Genomic DNA, 20,274 nt, shown 5'->3' on the forward strand with positions numbered 1-20,274 from the left:
TCAAATCAGCAATCTCCAGGTTCAGTGAGATTCGCTGAGAAACCCTGTTTCACAAGTGACTGGAGAAGACACTCAGGGTTGACCTCTGCTCTCCATCCACACACAGGGAGGAAGAGAGGGAGGGAGGGAGGGAGGCAGGGAGGCAGGGAGGGAGGCAGGGAGGGAGGGAGGCAGGGAGGCAGGGAGGGAGGGAGGCAGGGAGGCAGGGAGGGAGGAAGGCAGGGAGTCAGGGAGGGAAGTCGTTTAGGTCTACACTCCTAACACCCTGTGCCTAGGTTACAGCTGAAGTCATGAGTGCATTCAGAATTGTGCCAGGCTTCTGTGGGCCCTGGGATCCACACGCACGATTTCAGCTTTCAACCACCAAGCAGTATCTCCAGCTCCTTTCACACCTTTCTGGCTATTTGCTTCTTTTCTTTCTTCACTTTTTCTTATTGTAGAAAAGCAATGAAGACATCATTACGGTTCTCAGGCATGTCCTACCTCATAGTGACCCAGCTCATCTCTGCAGTGTTCTTTTGACTTCCTCCTAGGAGTTGACCAGTCTTCTAATCGTCCAGCCTCTGGTACCGAATTTAAAGCCCTGCACTGTCTTCAGGCCTGGCCACAGTGGCCTGTACCACCATGGGGTTCTACCCCCTCGACACTCTTCAACTTTACTGTATCCTGGCCTGTAACAGCTTGCTCTGTGTGAGAAGCCAGCATGTCTATCTCAAATCTCCAGAAATGAGGCAGGAGAAGACCTGTCCTAGCCAAGTTATCCCTTAGTCGGATGTAAGGTTTAAGGATCAACATCATGCCACCGTCCCGGCTGTCACTTTGAGAGTATTATTTTGTTGGGATCTAGCATAGCATTATTATTGATGAGTTCTCCTGTAGGGTGGTTAGTGTCAATCACCAGCTTGATACAATCAGTCACCAGGAGTTGGGCTTCTGAGCATGCCTGCGATAGAGTACCTAGGTTAGGTTAATCAGAGGTGTGGAAGATCCACCCTAGGCAGCACCACCCTGCGAGCAGAGGTCCCGAGTGGCAGGAAACGGAGAAAGTGACCTTAGCACCAGCATCATGACTCACGGCTTCCAGGTTGTTGATCCAGTTCCCCAGGGGGCCTGGTGCTTCCTCCAGCCACCGAGGCTTTCCCAGGAATGACGGTGCCTTCCCTCCTTAAGTTGCACTTGTCGGGATGTTGTATCACCGCTACAGGGACAGAGACAGATGCAGCTACAATGGTTTCTCATCTCGGAATTAACACCAGACTGAAATTTAGGGCTTAATATTGGGAAGAGGCGCCAAGGCCACCGCTGGTCATCTTGACTTGGAACTTGAATGGCTACAGCAACGGCTCTGAGCACATCAAAAGTCTGAAACATCCTTCTAACCCTGATGCAGCCATACCACATGTGGGGTGACGAATTACGGAAAGACGTGGGATAAAGGGACTTCAGGTCACATGGGGCAGCGTGTGGGGGTCAGAGGTCAGCCTCAGCTGCTGGTCCTTAGATACCATCTACCTCGGTTTTCAAGACAGGGTGTCCCAATAACCTGGACCTCACCAAGCAACCTAGGCTAGCTGGCCAGCCAACTCGAGGAATTTACCTGCCTCCACTCCTCCAGTGCTGGGTTGACAAGTGTGCTCCACTGGCTTTGTTGTTGTTTAATTGATTAGGCTACCACCTGTGAGCTGAGTATTAGCATCCCCTGCCGCCTCCATTCTGCTTCCCCATGTAGATGCCTCAAGCTCCCTCTGCCATGCCTTTCCTGAAATGATAAACTGTACCTTCAAACTGCAAACCAGAATAAACCTTATTTCATCACGGCAACAAGAAAGGTAACTAAGACACTGGAACTGAACTCTGGTCCTCCTCATGCTTGCAAGGTGACAGCTACTTAGATAATGATACAAGCTGGTGACACCGTCAGGTGACACCGAAGGCCTTCCACCCTTCACAGAAAGGGTGGCGGAAACTAAGCCAGACACAGAGCGTCAAGCACACGCTTTACCTGTCTTGTGGAATCTACAGTGTCATCTCAAAGTAGCAATTATTAGTGACCAGTGACAGGCAGGAAACTAGAGCAAGACTGGGTAAGTGGTACACACACACACACACACACACACACACACACACACACACACACTGAGCTGGATACCTCCAAAAGTAAAAGATTGGCAAAGAGTTAGAAATGCTAATTGACCGCATCAGTACACAGCCTATGTACGCCCTGAAATATCGTGCCCAGCCCTGAAAATATATATACAACGATTAATGTTAATTAAGAGGAATCGTTTTAAAAAGGAAGAAATGTTTAGGTTGGTTCCGGTTGCACAGAACCAAGCATCCAAGCCACGGCTTGAAACGCTTGTCTGCCCCTATTTGGATAGTGCCCAGCCAGGCCACTGGGTCTCACGTGGGACTTTTCCAGTGCTCACACGGGGGTGGGAGCGGGAGAGGGGAGTGAGGGAGGGCTGTCTAACCCCAAGCTTTCTGATAGTGGCAGATGGAAACAGAAACACCTCGAACTGTGAGCTTTGAGCAGAAAGTTAGAGCGCAGAAGAAAACGTTCGGAAGTGGGCGGGTGTGTGTTTAAAAAAAAAATGGGTGGGAACCTCATGGCCAAGTTGTAGAAAAAAAGTTGAAGTGTGCCTATCTTGGGGCGGAGCCCCTCCCTTCTGCTCGCCGCGCGCGCGGAGTGGGAGTCCCGGCTACAACCGAGAGGCAGGGTCCAGGAGCTGGGGACCCCCGCCGCCGCAGTGCGCCCACCGCGTGTCTCCCCCGCCGCGTGGCGATGAGCAGCCCCGAGAGCACGCCGCCTCCCCCGCACCACGGTGAGTAGCGGGACTGCCCCGGATCCCCGCCTGACCCGGGAAGCACCGCACCGAGCGCGCGGGGTCCGAGTCCAGGAGCCGCAGGCCGGGCCCGCTGGCATGGTGGCTGGCCCCCAGCCCAAAGAGGCCACCAGTCCCGCCGTGGCGCGCTGTTTCTTTGTGTGGGGTTTGGGAAGGGTCCGGGACCCGAGGGAGGGAGAGGCCGAGCCTTTACCAGGCACCCACCACACACTCCACCCCCAAGCGAACTCCTCACCCCCACCCCAAGGCAAGTCGCCGCGGTCCGGTCAAGTTCGCACCAGAGAACCCGGGCCAACTCCGAGAAAATTCCAAAAACCTCCAACAGTTCTTCCTGGCCCAGGGACAGGCACAAAACTTTGCGAGATCCCCTCTCCTAGACTCTTTGGGATTACGAAACAACAAACAAACAAAAACGGCCGTCTTTTTAAAGGCTTTAACTTCTTGGTGACAAGAGCAGTCAGTGAGAATCTCCGGATGTCGGAAACACTGATGGGCCTCTCCGCGCCTGCCCTCCTCTGCTTTGGGGCTCTTGCAACCTAAAATGTTGTTTTTAAAAGAACACAACTGTTTATCTGTTTTACCCCTTACTTCAGAGGAATTACATGGCGTTCTCTAGCACAATAATAAGACAATAAGGGATAGCAGAGGCCTTTTTCACTTTATTTATTTATATTTTTGAGGCAGGGTTTTATGTAATCCAGGCTAGTTTGTAAATTGGACCAGGCCATGTAGTCAAAGATGTCTTTAAACTTCTGATCCTCCCGCCTTCACCTCTCAAGCATTGTGATCACAGGAGTTTATGCCATACTAAAGGGGGAACTTTGTTCTCCGTGCATGCTAAGCCAGTATGCTACCAACTGAACTACACCCCTGGTCTGCCGCCACTCTTTGTTAAGTCCTATAAATGTTGGCGATGGAGGCCCCTCGGGGCCCCTGTCTTGTGTGGCTTGGATAGGTACCTTCTATTGGTGGTGTGTGGTCTGTGACTGTGTGCCCGCCTCTGTCACCAGCACATGCTATCCTGCATGTTGCCTGTAATGGAACTGTGATGTCTCAGCTCCGGTTTCGGCATCCACAAAGTGAGAAAGCCTCATGGAGCGTTTCTCATTGGATTGTAAGAATGAGATGCATGCAAATGCTTGAGAGTTGAGGCTGCCTAGCATCCAGGTTCACACGCGTTTGTTTCAGTCTGTGGCTGACCCAGGTTCTCGTTTGTGGTTGCACGAGCACGTGTGTTCAGTTTCAGACCTTGCTTGGCCAACAGCTGCAAACACCTCTCTTCCAGGGCTGATGGGGTTGCCTTTGCTCAGATAGTCCTCCCGGTTACTGTCCCCCATTGGATCTGTGGCAGGGTCCCTGCTATGGGAGCCCTATTTCTTGCTGCTAACTCAGACAGGATGTGTCTGCATTCTGTCTCCATGATGAAGCTGTAGCTACTCAGTGCCTGAGGTCGGAGCAGAGAGAACTGACTTCCGTGTCGGGTCTGCCTAGATCCAGCAGGGTTTAGGCTTCTTGTAGGCCTGGTTGTCACCATTACCAACACGTTATGCAGGGCGGTCTGGTGCCTTGCCCTTGGATGAAAAGGGTCACTGCTTAGCATAGAGATGCCAGGTTTGGCAGCTTTATATAGAATTTGCTGTCGCTGGCAGAGGCAGAGAGGATAGCCAGAGGTGCCAAATGAAATTATATCTCTCAACCCTTGTGCAATCCCTCTAGATGCTGGGGACATTGGGAGTCTTGTGGGGCTGGCACAAGTAAGCAGCTGGACCTTTCCCAGGGTACCCTCAGTTGGGCAAGTTTGCAAGTTAGAGACTTGCAAAACACTCTGGGAAGCAGAGGGCTTGTGGAGTAAGAGGCACTGTGTGTGTGTGTGTGTGTGTGTGTGTGTGTGTGTGTGTGTAGTGGAAGTAGGTAACTGTTTTCACAGTGAGTGGGGAGAGGTTAAGAAAACCGAATGGATTTATCTGTGGGTGACAGAGCCATCTTTGTATGTGGAGTTTTACCTATATGTGACTGTAGGAGCTCAGAATAAAGTGTCCTATTCCGGGATTTAATCCATGAGACAAATATTTTGTGTGTTTAGAATATTCTTAAATTCTCAGACACTGTCCTCCAGAAGATCGTGCCAGTTGTGTGTATGGGGATGCACACGTGTGTGCGTGTGCATATGTACATGTTTGTCCGTGTGCATGAGTGTTGAGTGTGCACCTATCTGTGCTGTCATGCATACAGATCCGTGTGCAACCTCAGATGTCATTTCTCAGGTCCTTACCACCTTATGTTTTGACAGGGTCTCTTGCTGTCCTGGAGCTCACTGAATAGGCTAGGCTGATTGTCCGTGAGTTTTACCTCCCTATCTCTGCTTCCCCAGCACTAGGGTTACAAATACGTACCACTACACCCAGCGTTTTTCCATGGGTCCTGGTGATCAAACGTGGGCTCTCCCTTGTGTAGTTTATGGACTGAACTACCTCTCCAGTTTCTAATGCTCGTGACCATTATGAGGACAGAAAATCACCCCCAGACTTGCTCACTCTCACCATCTCAGCTGAATTGATGGGTAGGAAATGTGGTCACTTTGGAGTATGCCTCTCTAATTACAAGAGACTCTAAGCATGTTTTATGACTGATAAGATACGCTATTACTTTGGCGGGGAGTGCCTGCCAGAGCCTAGTCCATCCATTCGTCTATCTGTCCTTGTGTGGTGTCAGGCCTGGGCGTTTACCGGCTTCGGGGGAATCCCAGTATCTCAGGGCCTCAGCTCTCTCTCCGGTTGGTGGGTTTAACAATCAGCCTCACAGTAACGGCTTGGGGGACAGAAGTCACCTGGAGCCGTGCCTAGCAGTGCTGGTTTAGGAGAAAGCAAACTGACTTGCAGATGTGGGTACCCTCACTCAGTCTCCAGCAGCAGGTGGCAAGGCTGTTATTTCTTGCTTTTGACAGTGTAACAGTATTATTAGTGCTTTTATGCCAAGCCTTGGTGTGGACCTTGCCTGGATCACCCCAGCATGCTTGGTATTTGACAAAGGGAACAATGGAGGATCAGGGAGGCCTGCCTGGTTCAGGCTTCCAACTTGCTAAGTACTAAGCCAGGCTGGTAATGGAGGCTGTCAGACATAGGCAGCCGAGGTCCACCTGTGGAGTCAGTGGCCTGCTGGCAGTGAGCGTGTGCAAGGCAAGGGATTCTGCTCACTGCAAGGACTGTACCTGGTTAACCAACCCAGAGCCCTGTGTGACAGCCACCAGGCATGCCACAACTCCTCAGCCAGGCCTGGGTTCCTGCCATGATCCGTGACCACCTACTAACACTGTCTCTCCGTTCCTGTGGTCAGACCTGCCCCACTATTGCTGCAGCCTTCCCTGATGGCCCTCATGTGTCTGCCAATTCTGCCTGCCTTTCCACCTTCACCCTTCTGACCTGTATCCAGCTCCTAGATGTCTAGCTACCCTCCCCTGAATGCATCTGCGTGTCTGTCAAGGGCTTGTTTATGTAGCCCAAGTCATTAAAAACAAAACAAAACAGGCTTGGAAAGTCATCCACTAAACAAACCTACAACGAGGCTACTTGGCAGTCCCGGTGGGTCCTGCATCTGCCCCCTCTCAAGAATCTGGGCTGGAGAGATGGCTCAGTGGTTAAGAGCACTGACTGCTCTTCCAGAGGTCGTGAGTTCAATTCCCAGCAACCATATGATGGCTCACAACCATCTGTAATGAGATCTGGTGCCCTTTTCTGGTGTGCGGGCATACATGGAGGCAGAATGTTGTATATATAATAAATAAATAAATCTTTAAAAATAAAAAAAAGAATTTGACCTCCTCAGTGACTCTGGGCCCACACCCTTCCCCAAACCCCTGTCTCCTCCTTAGGGCCTGCCATGATGAATTGTTAAGTGAGCCATTCAGAAACAGGTGGTGATTATAGAGAAATGTCCTTGAGAAGTCACCCCTATAGCTCCCAGGCCAATGCTAAATTGATGTATGCTAAAAGGCCAGTAAAGGAGACCTTGAAGCAAGTAGAGGGCCCCAAACACACGGCATGCTAAGAGCACAGCTGAATGGCATTCTTATCTCCTCCTCCCCTGCCACCTCTCAGCTTGGCCTGGTGCTTCCTTTAGATCCTTATATCATCTGACCTTCTGGGGGAGTGCTGGCCACTGCCCTCAGGTTTATAAATTTTAATTTTTATACATTCTTCTAAAACAATGTTTTTTGTACAACCCTCTGGCCCCTGTAGTAACAGACAATGGCCTCTTTCCCGCCTGCTGGCTAGAGCCCAACCCAAGGCTCTGGATTCCATCTGGAGGTAGGTGGAGATTGGACAAGGCCTCGTGCCAGCTGCTAGAGAGCCCTGTGCACAGCTGCTTCCCTGCCACAGGAAGCCCCCAGCTTGGGAAAGGACTTGCTGTTCCTTTGACCTAACCCTGAGGTCCTTGTTCTTTCTCTCGCCTTGATGCTCCACACCCTCACCTCTATTACCTCTCATTCACCTCGCTCTCCGTCCCTCTCCTTCTCTCTTCCCCTCTCGCTCCCCTCCGTCCGTGTGTGTGTCTAATGCAGTACATATGCATGCATACCGTGATGTGTATGTACAGGTCAGAGTGTGTACACGTGCAGTACATATGCATGCATACCGTGGTGCGTATGTACAGGTCAGAGTGTGTACATGTGCAGTACATATGCATGCATACCGTGGTGCGTATGTACAGGTCAGAGTGTGTACATGTGCAGTAATATGCATGCATACTGTGGTGTGTATTTAGAGGTCAGAGTGTGTATACGTGCAGTAATATGCATGCATACCGTGGTGCATATGTTGAAGTCAGAGGACAGTGTGGGATGTTGGTCTTCACTTCACTAGCCTCAGTAGATTTGCAGACGCCTACACCACTGCTCCTGATGTTTAGGACTTTTGCATACATTCTGGGGATGCTTGACACGCTGGAGCCATCTTCCTAGCCCCTCACTGACACCGTTTGCTGATACTTGTGTGCAGTCCAATCTCTGCTCCTCTCCCTCTGTATTAAATCACACACTCCTTCTCTGACTCCTTTTCAGGGCTAAGAGAAGGAATTTCTATTTCAGGTCTCCTGTGGTGCCCTCGGCCGGCAGCACTGCCCAGGTATCCCCTTCCACCCCGGCACACGCTCATTAGCTGGCCACCTCTATACTTTGCTGACAGGCACCTTTCACAGAGAGCCATCACCTAAATTCCCACGTTTCTCCTTCATGTGCGGTGCATGTTCCCGAGGGCCCACTCCTCCAGCTGACCTGCAAGCCCGGCTCCACCTGGAACTCTAGCCTGGAGAACCATCACATGTCAGCAGTAGCAAACGGGCACTAGAGTCTGTCATGTGGGAAGATAGGATGGCTACCCACAGCAGACCCGGTAGAGCAGCCGTGCCTGTCTGCCCTTCATCTGGGCCCCGCGTCTGCAGCTTCAGTGTCCACTGAGCAGCGAGTTCACTTGCCAGGGATCCTCCCTCGGTAGAGAGGCTTGCGATGCTTCTCAGGGCTAGAGGCTTCAGATTCTGATTCCTCTTCAGCAGCTGAGGCTGCATGAGTGTGAGGGGTTGAAAGTTCATGTAGGTATAGTGTGTTGTGTATGTGTGTGGAGGCCAAAGAGCAACCTCAAGTGTCGTTCCTTGGGTGCCATCATTCTTGTCCACCCCTACCTTGTATGTGTGTGTGTGTGTGTGTGTGTGTGTGTGTGTGTGTGTGTGTGTAGGTTAGAAGACCATTTGGGGGAACCAGTTCTCTCCTTCCACTGTGTGAATCCTGTGAGGGTCCAGGTTCAAATGCCTTTACCCAATAGGTTGTCTGTTGGTCTCCATCTTGTTTTTTGCCACAAGACTTCTCATTGACCTAGAGCCAATGAGTCCAGGCTCTCTGACTAGGGAGCCCTGGGAATCCTCCTAACTCTGCCTCTCTAGAGCTGGAGCCACAAGCACCTGCCATCTCGTCCTGTTTCTCTCTTCTCTACATGGGTTGAGACTGTCAAACTGAGATCAAGCTCCTTGCCTGCTGGGCCATCTCTCAAATTCTCTTCAGTCATTTTAAAAAATACTGTGTAGCCCGAATAGATTTCATCAGTGTGTTAGTGATGAGGAAGTTAGCAGTGGGATTGGAATCTGGACCTGGTGTGAACCAGCAATGAACTTAGGCAAGTTGCTGGCCTCTTTATGTAACCCTGGCAGTGCCATAGGACCTGAACGTCGAGGACAATGTACTTCCTGCTCTACTCTCTCTGTTTTCTTCGTGTATAACAAGTGGTCCACATTGTCGTGTTGCACTGAGTCCTGACATTTCATAGCTAATCTTGATCTTTGTAAGGGGATAATGATTATCTCTATATACAGGGTATATTCTGAGTACCAAGTATCTCCTGACAGATAAAATGGCCCCTAGGATTGGTGATAAACCATCAGTTAAAATGCTTGTCCTGAAAACATGAGACATAAGTTTGATTCCCCAGAATTCATGCCAAAAAAAAAAAAAAGAAAGAAAGAAAAAAGGGAGGAAGGAAGAAAGAAAAGAAAAGTAACACATGGTGGCTGAAATTGGGGAGCTAGAACCAGGCATACCTCTCCTGGGAGTCACTGGCCACCTAGCCTAGCCTTCTGGATAGTTGATCAGTGGGAAACCCTGTCTCAAAAGACACCCGTGGACAATGCTTAAAGCTAATTTGTGACTGCCACATGGATGTGTGCAAGTGTGTTCCTGTACACAGTCACACACAAACAGTTTCGCACAGAATGATGCCAGGGCAGGTTCATGATCGCTCTGAATGAGAGCCTCCTCGCCCCCCACACTCCACACCACCCTTCCGTATGGCCGTTTACTGACATCCTGCCTCCAAGGAAAGAGCAAAAACTGTCAAGTTCTGCAGAGCTTCCCCGTAGTGTCCCCCTCCTCCCACGGCATGGCACAATGTTTCCTCTGAACCAGGAGAGCAGCCCTTCCCACCAGTGTCCCCCTCCTCCCATGGAGTGGCACAGTGCTCCCTCTGAGCCAGGAGAGCAGCCTTCCCCCAGTGTCCCCCTCCTCCCACAGCATGGCACAGAGAGCAGCCTCCCAGCATGCCCCTTCGTGTTTTTGTCAGTCAGCTCTGTGAGGAGGAAGCATCATTCCTCTGGAGGCTGTCATAAATCCTATGCATCACCCTGCCTCTCAGTGCCCCCCCCCCCCCCGAATAGACTGTGAGCAACTGTTGGCTCTGCCTCTTAACCTGCCATCTAATTTTTAGGGTGTCTCCTAGCCTGCGCACAGCAAAGGTTCCTCCCTGCTCCAGACCTCGAGAACCTCTGCCCTTGAGTGTCTTCTCAAGCAGCATTTCTCTGTTCCTCTGTGTTACCCTCTGAGAAGTCCACAGCTGTGGCTCAGACTTTGGCTTCCCTCTCTCCAGAGGCAGGCCTCTTCCTCTCCCTCCCTCGCTCCTCCCCTTTCCCCCTCTTCTTCTTCCTTCTCCCTTTCTTCCTTCGCCTCCCTTTGGGAATGGCCACTCTGCCTCTTTGTGAAGAATACATCTTCCTCCTCCTCGTCTTCTTCCTGAGAAATGACACCTCCTCTACCCCTCCCCCTCCTCCCCTTTCCTCCTTTCCCTCCTCTTTTTCCCCCCCTCTCCCCCTTCTCTCCTCTCCCTCCCCTCCTCTTGTCCACACACCAGGTCCCTGAGGGCTCCTATGAGGAAAGCCAGGCCCTTGCTTTATTGGCTCCTGCCCTGGGGCTGGTATGTCCTCTGAACGACTCTCCTTCCATTTCTGCAGAACCTGTCATTTTAGGAAAATTAATGTCAGCTATGCGTGCCCTTGTTTTCCCCGTCAGTTTCATAATCTCTTTTAGTTTTCACTTTTCATCCACTCTGTTCCTCTCTTGACCCCTCCTCCTCCTCTAACCGTAACTGGTTCCATGACTCAAAGCAGAGAGGAGACAGCGCCTGTGTGCAGCCTGAGTTATATCTCCTGTCACCCCGAGCAGTGTGTGTTCAGCCTGAGTTATCTCCTGTCACCCCGAGCAGCCTCAGGGGAGGTATTTTTATCTCCCTTTGCGTGCAATGGCACTGAAACCAGCGAGGTGACGGGGACTTCGCAGGCAGCCTGCCTGTCCCCTCCTTCTCTTTTCCTGTCTCCTAACCCACTACATTGAGAGTGTGTAGGAGGGCTTCAGCCAGCTCCACCCGCCCCTAGAACCCGGAATTCAAATTCACAGTACTGCCTGAAGGTCACTAAAATCAGAAGGAAGAGAATGATCCGTTAAAGACAAAGAGTGCGGTTATCTTTACAGCTAGAAAATACTATCTGTAATATTTGTCGGAAAGAAAAGATCCCCAAGATCAAAGAATTGGGGCCCAATAGTAGGCACCCTGTGGCCCAAAAGCTGGGCTGCCATACCCCACTTAACTATCTGTCTGTCTGTCTACCTGTCTGTATTCCTACCTCTGTCTCTATCTCATTCTCTTTCAGCTTCATTGTAGATTTTACTGGAGAGGGAACATGTTACAACACACATGTGGAGGTCAGGGGACACCGTGTGGAGGTCAGGGGACACCGTGTGGAGGTCAGGGGACACCGTGTGGAGGTCAGGGGACACCGTGTGGCGGTCAGGGGACACCGTGTGGAGGTCAGGGGACACCGTGTGGAGGTCAGGGGACACCGTGTGGCGGTCAGGGGACACCGTGTGGAGGTCAGGGGACACCGTGTGGAGGTCAGGGGACACCGTGTGGCGGTCAGGGGACACCGTGTGGAGGTCAGGGGNGTGGAGGTCGGGGACACCATGTGGAGGTCAGGGGACACCGTGTGGAGGTCAGGGGACACCGTGTGGAGGTCAGGGGACACCTGTGGAGGTCAGGGGACACCGTGTGGAGGTCAGGGGACACCGTGTGGAGGTCGGGGAACACCGTGTGGAGGTCGGGGAACACCGTGTGGCAGTCACGGGACACAGTGTGGAGGTCAGGGGACACCGTGTGGGGGTCAGGGGACAACTCTGAAGAGTCACTTCTGTCCAGTCACACACTGAGGCACGGGCTCTCTTATTTCTGCTGCTCCTTGTCTTCCAGACTAGCAGGTCCAGAAGCCTCCGGGGCAGCTGCCACTCTGCCTCTTGTTTCACTGTGAGAGTGCCAAGATTACAGATGTGAGCCACCACATCTGTCTTTTTGTTGATTCCAGTGATCTAAACTTTCCTCACTAGGCTAGGGCTACAAGTACTTTTACCTACGGAGCCATCTTGCCAGCCCCTCCACTGGTTTCTTTTTCTTTCTTTTTTTTTCTTTTTTGTATTTTTTATTGATTTTTATTGAGGTCTACATTTTTCTCTGCTCCCCTCCCTGCCTCTCCCCTCCTCTTCAACCCTCCCCCAAGGTCCCCATGCTCCCAGTTTACTCAGGAGATCTTGTCTTTTTCTACTTTCTACTTCCCATGTAGATTAGATCTATGTAAGTCTCTCTTAGTGTCCTCATTGTTGTCTAAGTTCTCTGGGATTATGATTTTTTAGGCTGGTTTTCTTTGCTTTATGTTTAAAAACTACCTATGAGTGAGTACATGTGATAATTGTCTTTCTGTGTCCGGGTTACCTCACTCAAAATAATGTTTTCTAGCTCCATCCATTTTCCTGCAAAGTTCAAGATGTCGTTTTTTTTTATTGGGTTATCTTCATTCAAAAGTTTGAGATTTGTGGTTCATTATCCCAGAAGCAATGGTGTTCGCTGAAGAACTGTAGGTCAGTGGATGGAAGATGGTCTAAGAGGGTTCTCTTCAGGGGAGACAGTGGCACGAGAAGATGAACAGAAAGGACTAGCTGGGAATCCTGATGGACAGTCTAGGGCAGTGATTCCCAATCTTCCTAATGCTGGGACCCTTTAATACAGTTAGTTCCTCATGTTGCAGTGACCTCCAACCATAAAATCATCTCATTGCTACCTTATAACTGTAATTTTGCTACTGTTGTGAATCATAATGTAAGTATCTTCTATGCAGGATATCTAATGTGTGACCCCCCCCCCCAAAGGGTTTGTGGCCCCCGAGCAGAGACCCACTGGCCCGGGGTTGCACGGATCACTTGCCTTTGGTGTGTCATTTAGGGTGTTAGTTACTTTTCCTGGAACTATGATTATACCTGACAAGAAGTCACTTAAGGGAGGAAGGTCTTACTGGGCTCACAGTTCAAGGTGAATTAGTCCCTCACGGTGGGGAAGGCATGGAGGCTTCATGCTGTTACTATAGTCACGGTGGGGAAGGCATGGAGGCTTCATGCTGTTACTATAGTCAGGAAGCAGAGCACAAACAGGAAGTGGGGCAGGCTGTAAACCTCAAGGCAGTCCCTCAGTGGGATTTATAAACCTTAGGCAGTCTTTTCCAAACTTAAAACAGTGCCCCCAATGAGGGACCAAGAGTTTTTAAACACACAAGCCTGTGGGGGACATTCACATTTTAATCATCACAGTGAGAGACAGGCAAAGCCCAAGGCCAGGACCTTAGCCCGTGCACACAAGGGAAGGCAGAGAGTGGCACGTGGCAAGGGCCCACGCCGTCTGGCTTAAGGGTCCACATGCAGTCCTCCATTCAACCACAAAGTCATCTACATAGAACGTAAGTCCAGGTTATCATGGCGGCAGCTGGGGATCCAAAACACAGTATCTCCCATGTCCCCCGTGTATCGTCAACACTCCAGCCTTGATGTCAGATGTGTCTCCGCTTACTCAGAGCTTCTTTGGTTAGCCGCCATGCTGGGACCTTCTGCTTGGCTTCAGTAAGACCCAAGGTCGTTCCCATATCCCCAGAAGGAAAGGCCTTTATTTCTTCATCTTCTCTTCTTTTCTTTGGGTGAGCTGTGGTGTACGTGTGTTTATGGATTCGTGTATGAAGGCATGTGTGTGTACTCATGTGCCTGTGGAAGCCTCTGGTCGATGATTTCAGTTCTCCTCAATCCTTTCCTCTTTATTTTTCAAGATAGCGGCTCCCATTGATCTTAGACTCGATGTGGCTAGACTAGCTTGCTGCAGTCCCTGGAGAGCGCCATCTGCTGCCTTCTGGTGCCAGGATTATACATGTGCACAACAGGCTTTCTGTGTGGGTTCTAGGGATCAACACCAGGACCTCATGTTTGTGTGGATGGCAGGCACCTTATAGACCCGGCTGTCTCCTGAGCCCTTTCCTTTCTTGTGACACTGGGATCCTGTGCATGTTAGGCACCTGCTGAACCCACAACCTTCTTTTTTTCCTTTTTTAAATTTTAAGACAAGGTCTCAACAATTCACCCAGGCAGGACTTAAACTTGACAGTCTTCTATTTCAACCTGCCAGGTAGCTGAGACAAGAAGCCAGTGCCACCAGTCACAGTACAAAACAAAACAAAACAAAACCCTTACTTCGACTTACATCACTCAGGTGCCTCTGTTCCTGCACTCACCTTGGCTTGTCCATCTGTGACCAGCATGTCAGTGCTGTCTGCAGAGAATACACAGTGACTATTTGTAGTTATGTGTGGGTCCTGTCAATAAGTCCACCCCCTGTGCCCTAAGGGGGCAGCGGTGGGCAGCTGCCCGCTAGGGTTACTGTCTAGAGAGATGAATGTCCTCTGCTTGTTCCTGGAATACCTCCACCCCAGGGCCACTACATGCAATGCTGTGTGGCCATGTGTAAGTGTGTGTGACAGCATGCAGTGGCACAGATGTGTAAATCAGAGGACAGTCTCGGGTGCCAGTCCTCACCTTTTACCTTGTTAAGGTCCCTTGTTTGTCTTCACAGTGCATGCCAGGCTAGCTGGGCTCCAAGCGTCCAGGGCCTCCTCCGTCTCGACCTTTCCTCCCATTGCAGGAGAGCTGGGCTTGCAGACATGCTGCAACACCCAGTTTATGTGTGTGCTGGGGATTCAAGCACAGGTCCTCACACTTCCGCGGCAAGCACTTTGATGGAGGAAGGTCATTGGCTAATAAAGAAACTAGCTTGGCCCATTTTATTGGTTAGAACATAGGTGGGTGGAGTAAACAGAATAGAATTCTGGGAGGAAGAGGAAGTGAGGTCAGACCCAACAGCTCTGCTCTTTGGAGCAGAGACGCCATGCTCAGCTCTCCCGGGTAGACTCGACAGCTCTGCTCTGGAGCAGAGACGCCATGCTCCGCTCTCCAGATAGCTCTGCTCTCTGAGGCACACGCGATGAAGCTCCGACCCAAGATGGACATAGTTTAGAATCTTCGCGGTAAGCACACCTTGGGGTGCTTACACACATTATTAGAAATGGGCTAGTCCAGGTGCAAGAGTTAGCCGAGAGGAGGCTAGATAGAAATGGGCCAAGCAGTCTTTGAATGAATACAATTTGTGTGTTGTTATTTCCGGGCATAAGCTAGCCAAGCGGCCGGGGTGCTGGGGATGCAGCTCCGCCGCTCCTATTTCAACAGCACTTCACTTACTGAACCATCTCCCAAGGTTGAGAACAATGTCTCTGACCCAGCGGGTCCTTTCTGTGTGATGACTGTAGGAGACACAGGGGCACGTGGCTACTGTTGGCTGGAGCCTGGTCAGGAGGTCAAGCTCCAAAACCATGAGAGAACCAAGGAGGTCTGTATCACACAGGAACAGCTGGCACAGGTTCCCCCACTCCAGGCACATCTAACAGAGTGGCTCTCCTGGTCACATGTCCCTGCAGTTTCAAAAGAATGGCGTCGCTCCTGAGGTCCCCACCCAACGTCACAGTCCCAATAATGATGGTATTGCTTCAAATCTCCACTGCAGCTGTTTCTATGTTTCATTATCTTTCCAGCACCAACAGTGGCGATTCTAATCTCGTCTTAGTTGATGTAGATAAATACACACAGACTCAGCTTTGGGATCATATTGTTTACCATCTCCCTGTGGCTGAGTTCATCGCTACACAGGAACCCGGGTATTTGAAAAGTGACTCCATGCAGTGTACTCACCCGGGTTCCAACTTTAGCTAACACTGGGTTATCCTGAATCTCTTCTTCACGTGATACAGTTTTAACCTATCAGAATCAAAGCTTGGCGTGTGGAGGCTGAGGAGACAGAAAACTAGGGAAAGCGCTTGCTATGCAATACAAGGACCTGACTTTAATCCTTAGAAAAGCGTGATACAGTGGTACACATCTGTAATCCCAGTGCTGGGAAAGCAGAGACTAGTGGTTTCGTGGGGGCGTGTTGGCCAGCTAACCTCACACGCTTGAGAAAAGAGCCCCAGGCCAGGGAGAGACCCAGTCTCAAATGAGGAACAACATCTCAGGTCACCTCTGGCCTGAAGACATACCCCGACGTGTACATGCACACCCCCACACATGTACACACATGCACAAATCCCCTTGTGTTTGAAGAAACAAGCTTTCAGTTCTTCTATGCTGGTTGATGTTGTAACTTGGAGAATGACTGAAGTCAGGATGAGTTGGAAAGATACCAAACAGGAAAGGGGCTGGGACTGGCATGCCAAGTCCTTGCACTGTGCAGAAGCTGCCTGGCCTCCAGAAACAGCGACACGGTGCCTGTCTTTCTATGTAGTTGGTGGGTGCTTTATGTGGTACCCTCTGATGGAGCACAGAACCCCTCTGAACTCAGCGCAAACTCCCTGAGTGTCTTTGAACCCCTCCACAACACCAGCCCTCACGTGTGCTGGAAATAAGGTTTAGAAAAAGGAGTTTTCGTTAACAAGATTGAAAGAAAGTTCCCTCACACAAGCTAAGTACGTTTGTTTGTGTCCCGCTTTGGTAATAACCCTTGGGTCATTTCCTACTCAAGAATCTCAGATCCTTTAGAGCTGGCTCAAAACAGTCTATTTTTAAGCATTTGAGTGAAATGATGTTTGTTGACCACAGAGAATACAGACAGTGGTGAAGGAAGGGAAATGCATCTTTGAGGGCTTCACAGTCAAAGGCGGGTGAGGCTGATGGTGTCTTAAACACAGATGCCCTGGGAGCCCTCATGAGCACCCTGGAGCCTTCATTGACCAGAGTGTATTCCTTCCTTGGAGACAGCTAACGTTCTTCCCTCCCTCTGTTCAGGCTGGTGCTTCCTTCCTCTCCTTCCTCTTCTACCTCTTCCTTCTCCTCCTCCTCTTCCTCCTCTACTTCCTCTATCTCCTCCTCCTCTTCCTCCTCTACTTCCTCTATCTCTCCCTCCTCCTCCTCTTCCCCCCCCCCCCCCCCCCCCCCCCCCCCCCCCCCCCCCCCCTCCCCCCCCCCCCCCCCCCCCCCCCCCCCCCCCCCCCCGTTTCTGTGTGCTATTTCCCTTCTTCATCCAGCAGACTACCTAGTGGTCAAGTTTCCTGGGATTCTCTTGTGTTTACTCCGAATCCCACCTTAACAACACTGAGGTCACAAATGTGCATTGCTCTGTCTGGCTTTGTATGGACTGTAGGGATCCTAACTCAGGTCACCTGGTTTGCATAGCAAGCGCTTTATCCACTGAGCATGCACCAGCCGCCAGCCCCGGGGGTTCCTCTTGATAAATAACTCTCTCTGATGGAACCCTCCCTGGCCACATGTCACCCGCCTGGTCCCCAGGACTGTGAGAACAGAGGAGCAGCTCGGTGGGCTGAAGCCAGTTTGGTTCTTCCACCCTGCCTTTTGTACTGGGAAGCCCTGAGGATACCCGAAGATGGCTCTTCTAAGAACTCCCTCCGTGTGGAGCCCTCCCCAGGACAGAGGGGTAGCCCCTTCTGAGGCAGCACACCTCCCACTTAGGATCCCGAGCTGTAACACCTCAGGCTTGGAGGCAGGCAGGCCTGGCTTAAAGATTGCAGTGTGAACACTCTGTTCTGAAGGCACAGGTGAGAGGCCGGGCCTACCACCTGGCGCATACTCAATGGTTGTTACTATGACAGGCAAAAGACAAAGAGATGTGGGACCCAAAACCAGAGATCTCTAAAACTGTGGACCAGGGCCCAAATCCAGCTACTGCCTTGTTTCTTTTGTTTGTGTTGTTAATGTATGTGTGGGGGCAAGTTTGTGTGTATGCTCCTCTGTGAAGGTGCATGTGTGTGTATACTCAATGTATATAGACCAGAGAACGGTCTTGGGTTTCATTCTTGGCAATACCATGCATTTCCTTTGAAACAAGGTAGCTCCTTGATCTGCCATTCACCAGTTAGGAAGTCAGCTGGCTAGAGAGCCCCAGGGATCTGACACTCCCCCTCCCCCAGCTCTGGGATTACAAGCATGTACTACCATTTTTGCCTGGGTTCCAGAATTAAACTCAAGTCCCTGTGTATGCAAGGTAAGCTGTTATCCCCTGAGACATCCTCCAAGCCCTGCTGCCTGTCTTTGTAAAGTATTATTAGAACACAGTCACACTGCTTCACTGTGATGGTTGAGTTGAACCCTTGCCCACACACTGACCTAGCCTCAAACTGTTCATTCTCTGGCTCTGTAGAAAAAAAATAAAAAACAACAAACAAACCTGCCAGCTCCTCATCTAAACTAACAGAGGGCTATAACTTCCAAGTCCAGATGCAGCCTGGCCCATTGCAGCTCTCCAAGAAGCCCAGCTTCAGGGACTGGGAACTGTGGAAGGGAGCTGAGATCAGGCTACAAGCAGCAGCCTAACGCTGCCCAGGCTACATCTGGCTAATTGGTCCCCAAAACACATCGATGCCTTCCCTGATCTGCACTGCCCAGGCTGCCAGCCAAGGTCTACCTTCTTATAGTTACCCCTGGACCATCCCATCACCTCCTCTGCAGAAACACGCTCTGCCATTGTCCTTCAAAGAACCCTCGCCTCACCAGAGCAGGCTCAGGAGGAACTGCGGAGCGGGGGTACTGCCTGTCAGCCAGGCTCCCCCAACCCTAAAGCTGGGGCTCTGCTGTCCCTCTCCCATGTTCACAAAATAGTACTGGTCACCCCAGTGTGGGCAAACTTTCCACATGGAAGGTGCCAGAACAGGGTTCGTTCATGTCTCCTACTGAAAGGAACGCCCACTCAGGAAGCAGTCCTCAGACTTGGAAGTGAGGACTCTGAGGTTAAGTGTGCTTGTGTCTGCCAGTTATCAAATGATGGCTCCCAAGCACAAATAGATTCCTCCTGACCTTGAACTGGACTTGTCTTGCCAGTTGTGCCTGTGACGCCGTGTGTCATCCCTGTTGTGACAAGTGTCACAGGTTTATTCATGAGATCCATGCATGGAGACGGGAGAGCAGTCTGACGTGAGACTACGGACGGTAGAGTAGAGTGATACTTTGGGGTTGAGGAAAGAGTGAGGGCAGGCAGGCCATTGGAGGTCAGGCGGTCACTGATGGTCTGGGCATATGCTGTGGAATTTCATCTACAGGTACCACCCTGAACCACACGATAGAGGTGTCCATCTGAAATATGTGGCTGTATATACACCTGTGTGCAGGTGTGTGCACCTGTGCATGCCTGCAGGCTAGGAATGCGACAGCTACCTGCACGGTTACTCTCTGTCTTAACTCCTTCATGGTAGCTTTCTCACTAAGCCTGGAGTTGCAGTGGTGGACGGCAGTGTAACTGAGGGGACAGGTACAGAAGCAGCCACACTTCCTTCCTAACACGGATCCTAGGATCCAATCTCTGGTCTTCATGCTTGCACTGTAAGCACTGTTCCCACGGGTCTGTCTTCCCGGCTGCCAGGATGGATGACTTTTAAACTCACACAAGGGCTGATGAGATCACTCAATTGGGAAAGGCGCTTACCATAAAGTGAAGCCTTATAAACTGAACTCAATCTCTGGTACCCACATAGCAGAAGACAAATGCCTACAGATTTCCCTCTGACCCCCACATGTTCTATAGCATGTCCATACCTACACATACATGATAAATAGGTAGACAGACAGGTGTTATATAGATAATAGATAGATAGATAGATAGATAGATAGATAGATAGATAGATAGATAGATAGATAGATAGAATTACCAAAAAAAATTTAGATCCACCCAAGAGCAGTCCCTGGTATAAGTGGGGTAGGTGCGGAGGGATGGCTTAGGAATAAGAGCACACAGTCTATTCAGGTTTGCCATCAGTTTCCTTTCTTGTCTCTTCAACCAGCACCAGTAAGCCTGTGGCCCAGAAGCCACATACTGAGGCTAGGCCCCCAAGATGTGACAATGAGCAAACCGGCAGTGATCCTTAAGAAGAGTTCACATTCTAGTGAGCGTGGACAGACACATGGTGGAAGGTTCAGTCCATCGGGTCATGCTAAGGGTTAGAGAGGACATGCAATCCAAAAGAATGAAGAAGATGGAGAAGAAAAGGGATGCTAGTGTGTGTGTGTGTGTGTGTGTGTGTGTGTGTGTGTAAATGTGAGTGAATGGTCATGTGCATGCATGTGTCTGCATGTGCATGTAGATGTCATAGTGTGACCTCAGTTGTCTTCTCTCCGGCACCATCCACCTTAGGTTTTGGTTTGGTTGAGTAGGACAGGGTCTCTCACCAGCCTGGATCTCACCATGTAGACTAGACTGTCTACTTAGAG

At 50.7% G+C, this 20,274-nt stretch overlaps 1 protein-coding gene across 2 annotated transcripts in view; it reads left to right on the forward strand.

Moving 5' to 3' along the window:
- Positions 1 to 2,487: 2,487 nt before the first annotated feature.
- The window catches only part of Gypc (glycophorin C (Gerbich blood group)), a 38,566-nt gene continuing 20,779 nt past the window's right edge, over positions 2,488 to 20,274 (forward strand). Inside the window, exons 1-2 of one of the 2 annotated variants that reach the window (XM_050134948.1) lie at positions 2,488 to 2,719; positions 2,750 to 2,825. In XM_050134948.1, the coding sequence (XP_049990905.1) occupies positions 2,786 to 2,825 (40 nt within the window). In that variant the 5' untranslated portion in view covers positions 2,488 to 2,719; positions 2,750 to 2,785. Of the gene's footprint in view, positions 2,826 to 20,274 lie in introns of both variants that reach the window. The other variant, XM_050134947.1, reaches the window with a different exon arrangement.

Source organism: Alexandromys fortis, unplaced genomic scaffold (assembly GCF_014885135.2).
Source record: "Alexandromys fortis isolate MF-2015 unplaced genomic scaffold, M_Fortis_MF-2015_v1.1 scaffold_25, whole genome shotgun sequence".
Taxonomy (NCBI): domain Eukaryota; kingdom Metazoa; phylum Chordata; class Mammalia; order Rodentia; family Cricetidae; genus Alexandromys; species Alexandromys fortis.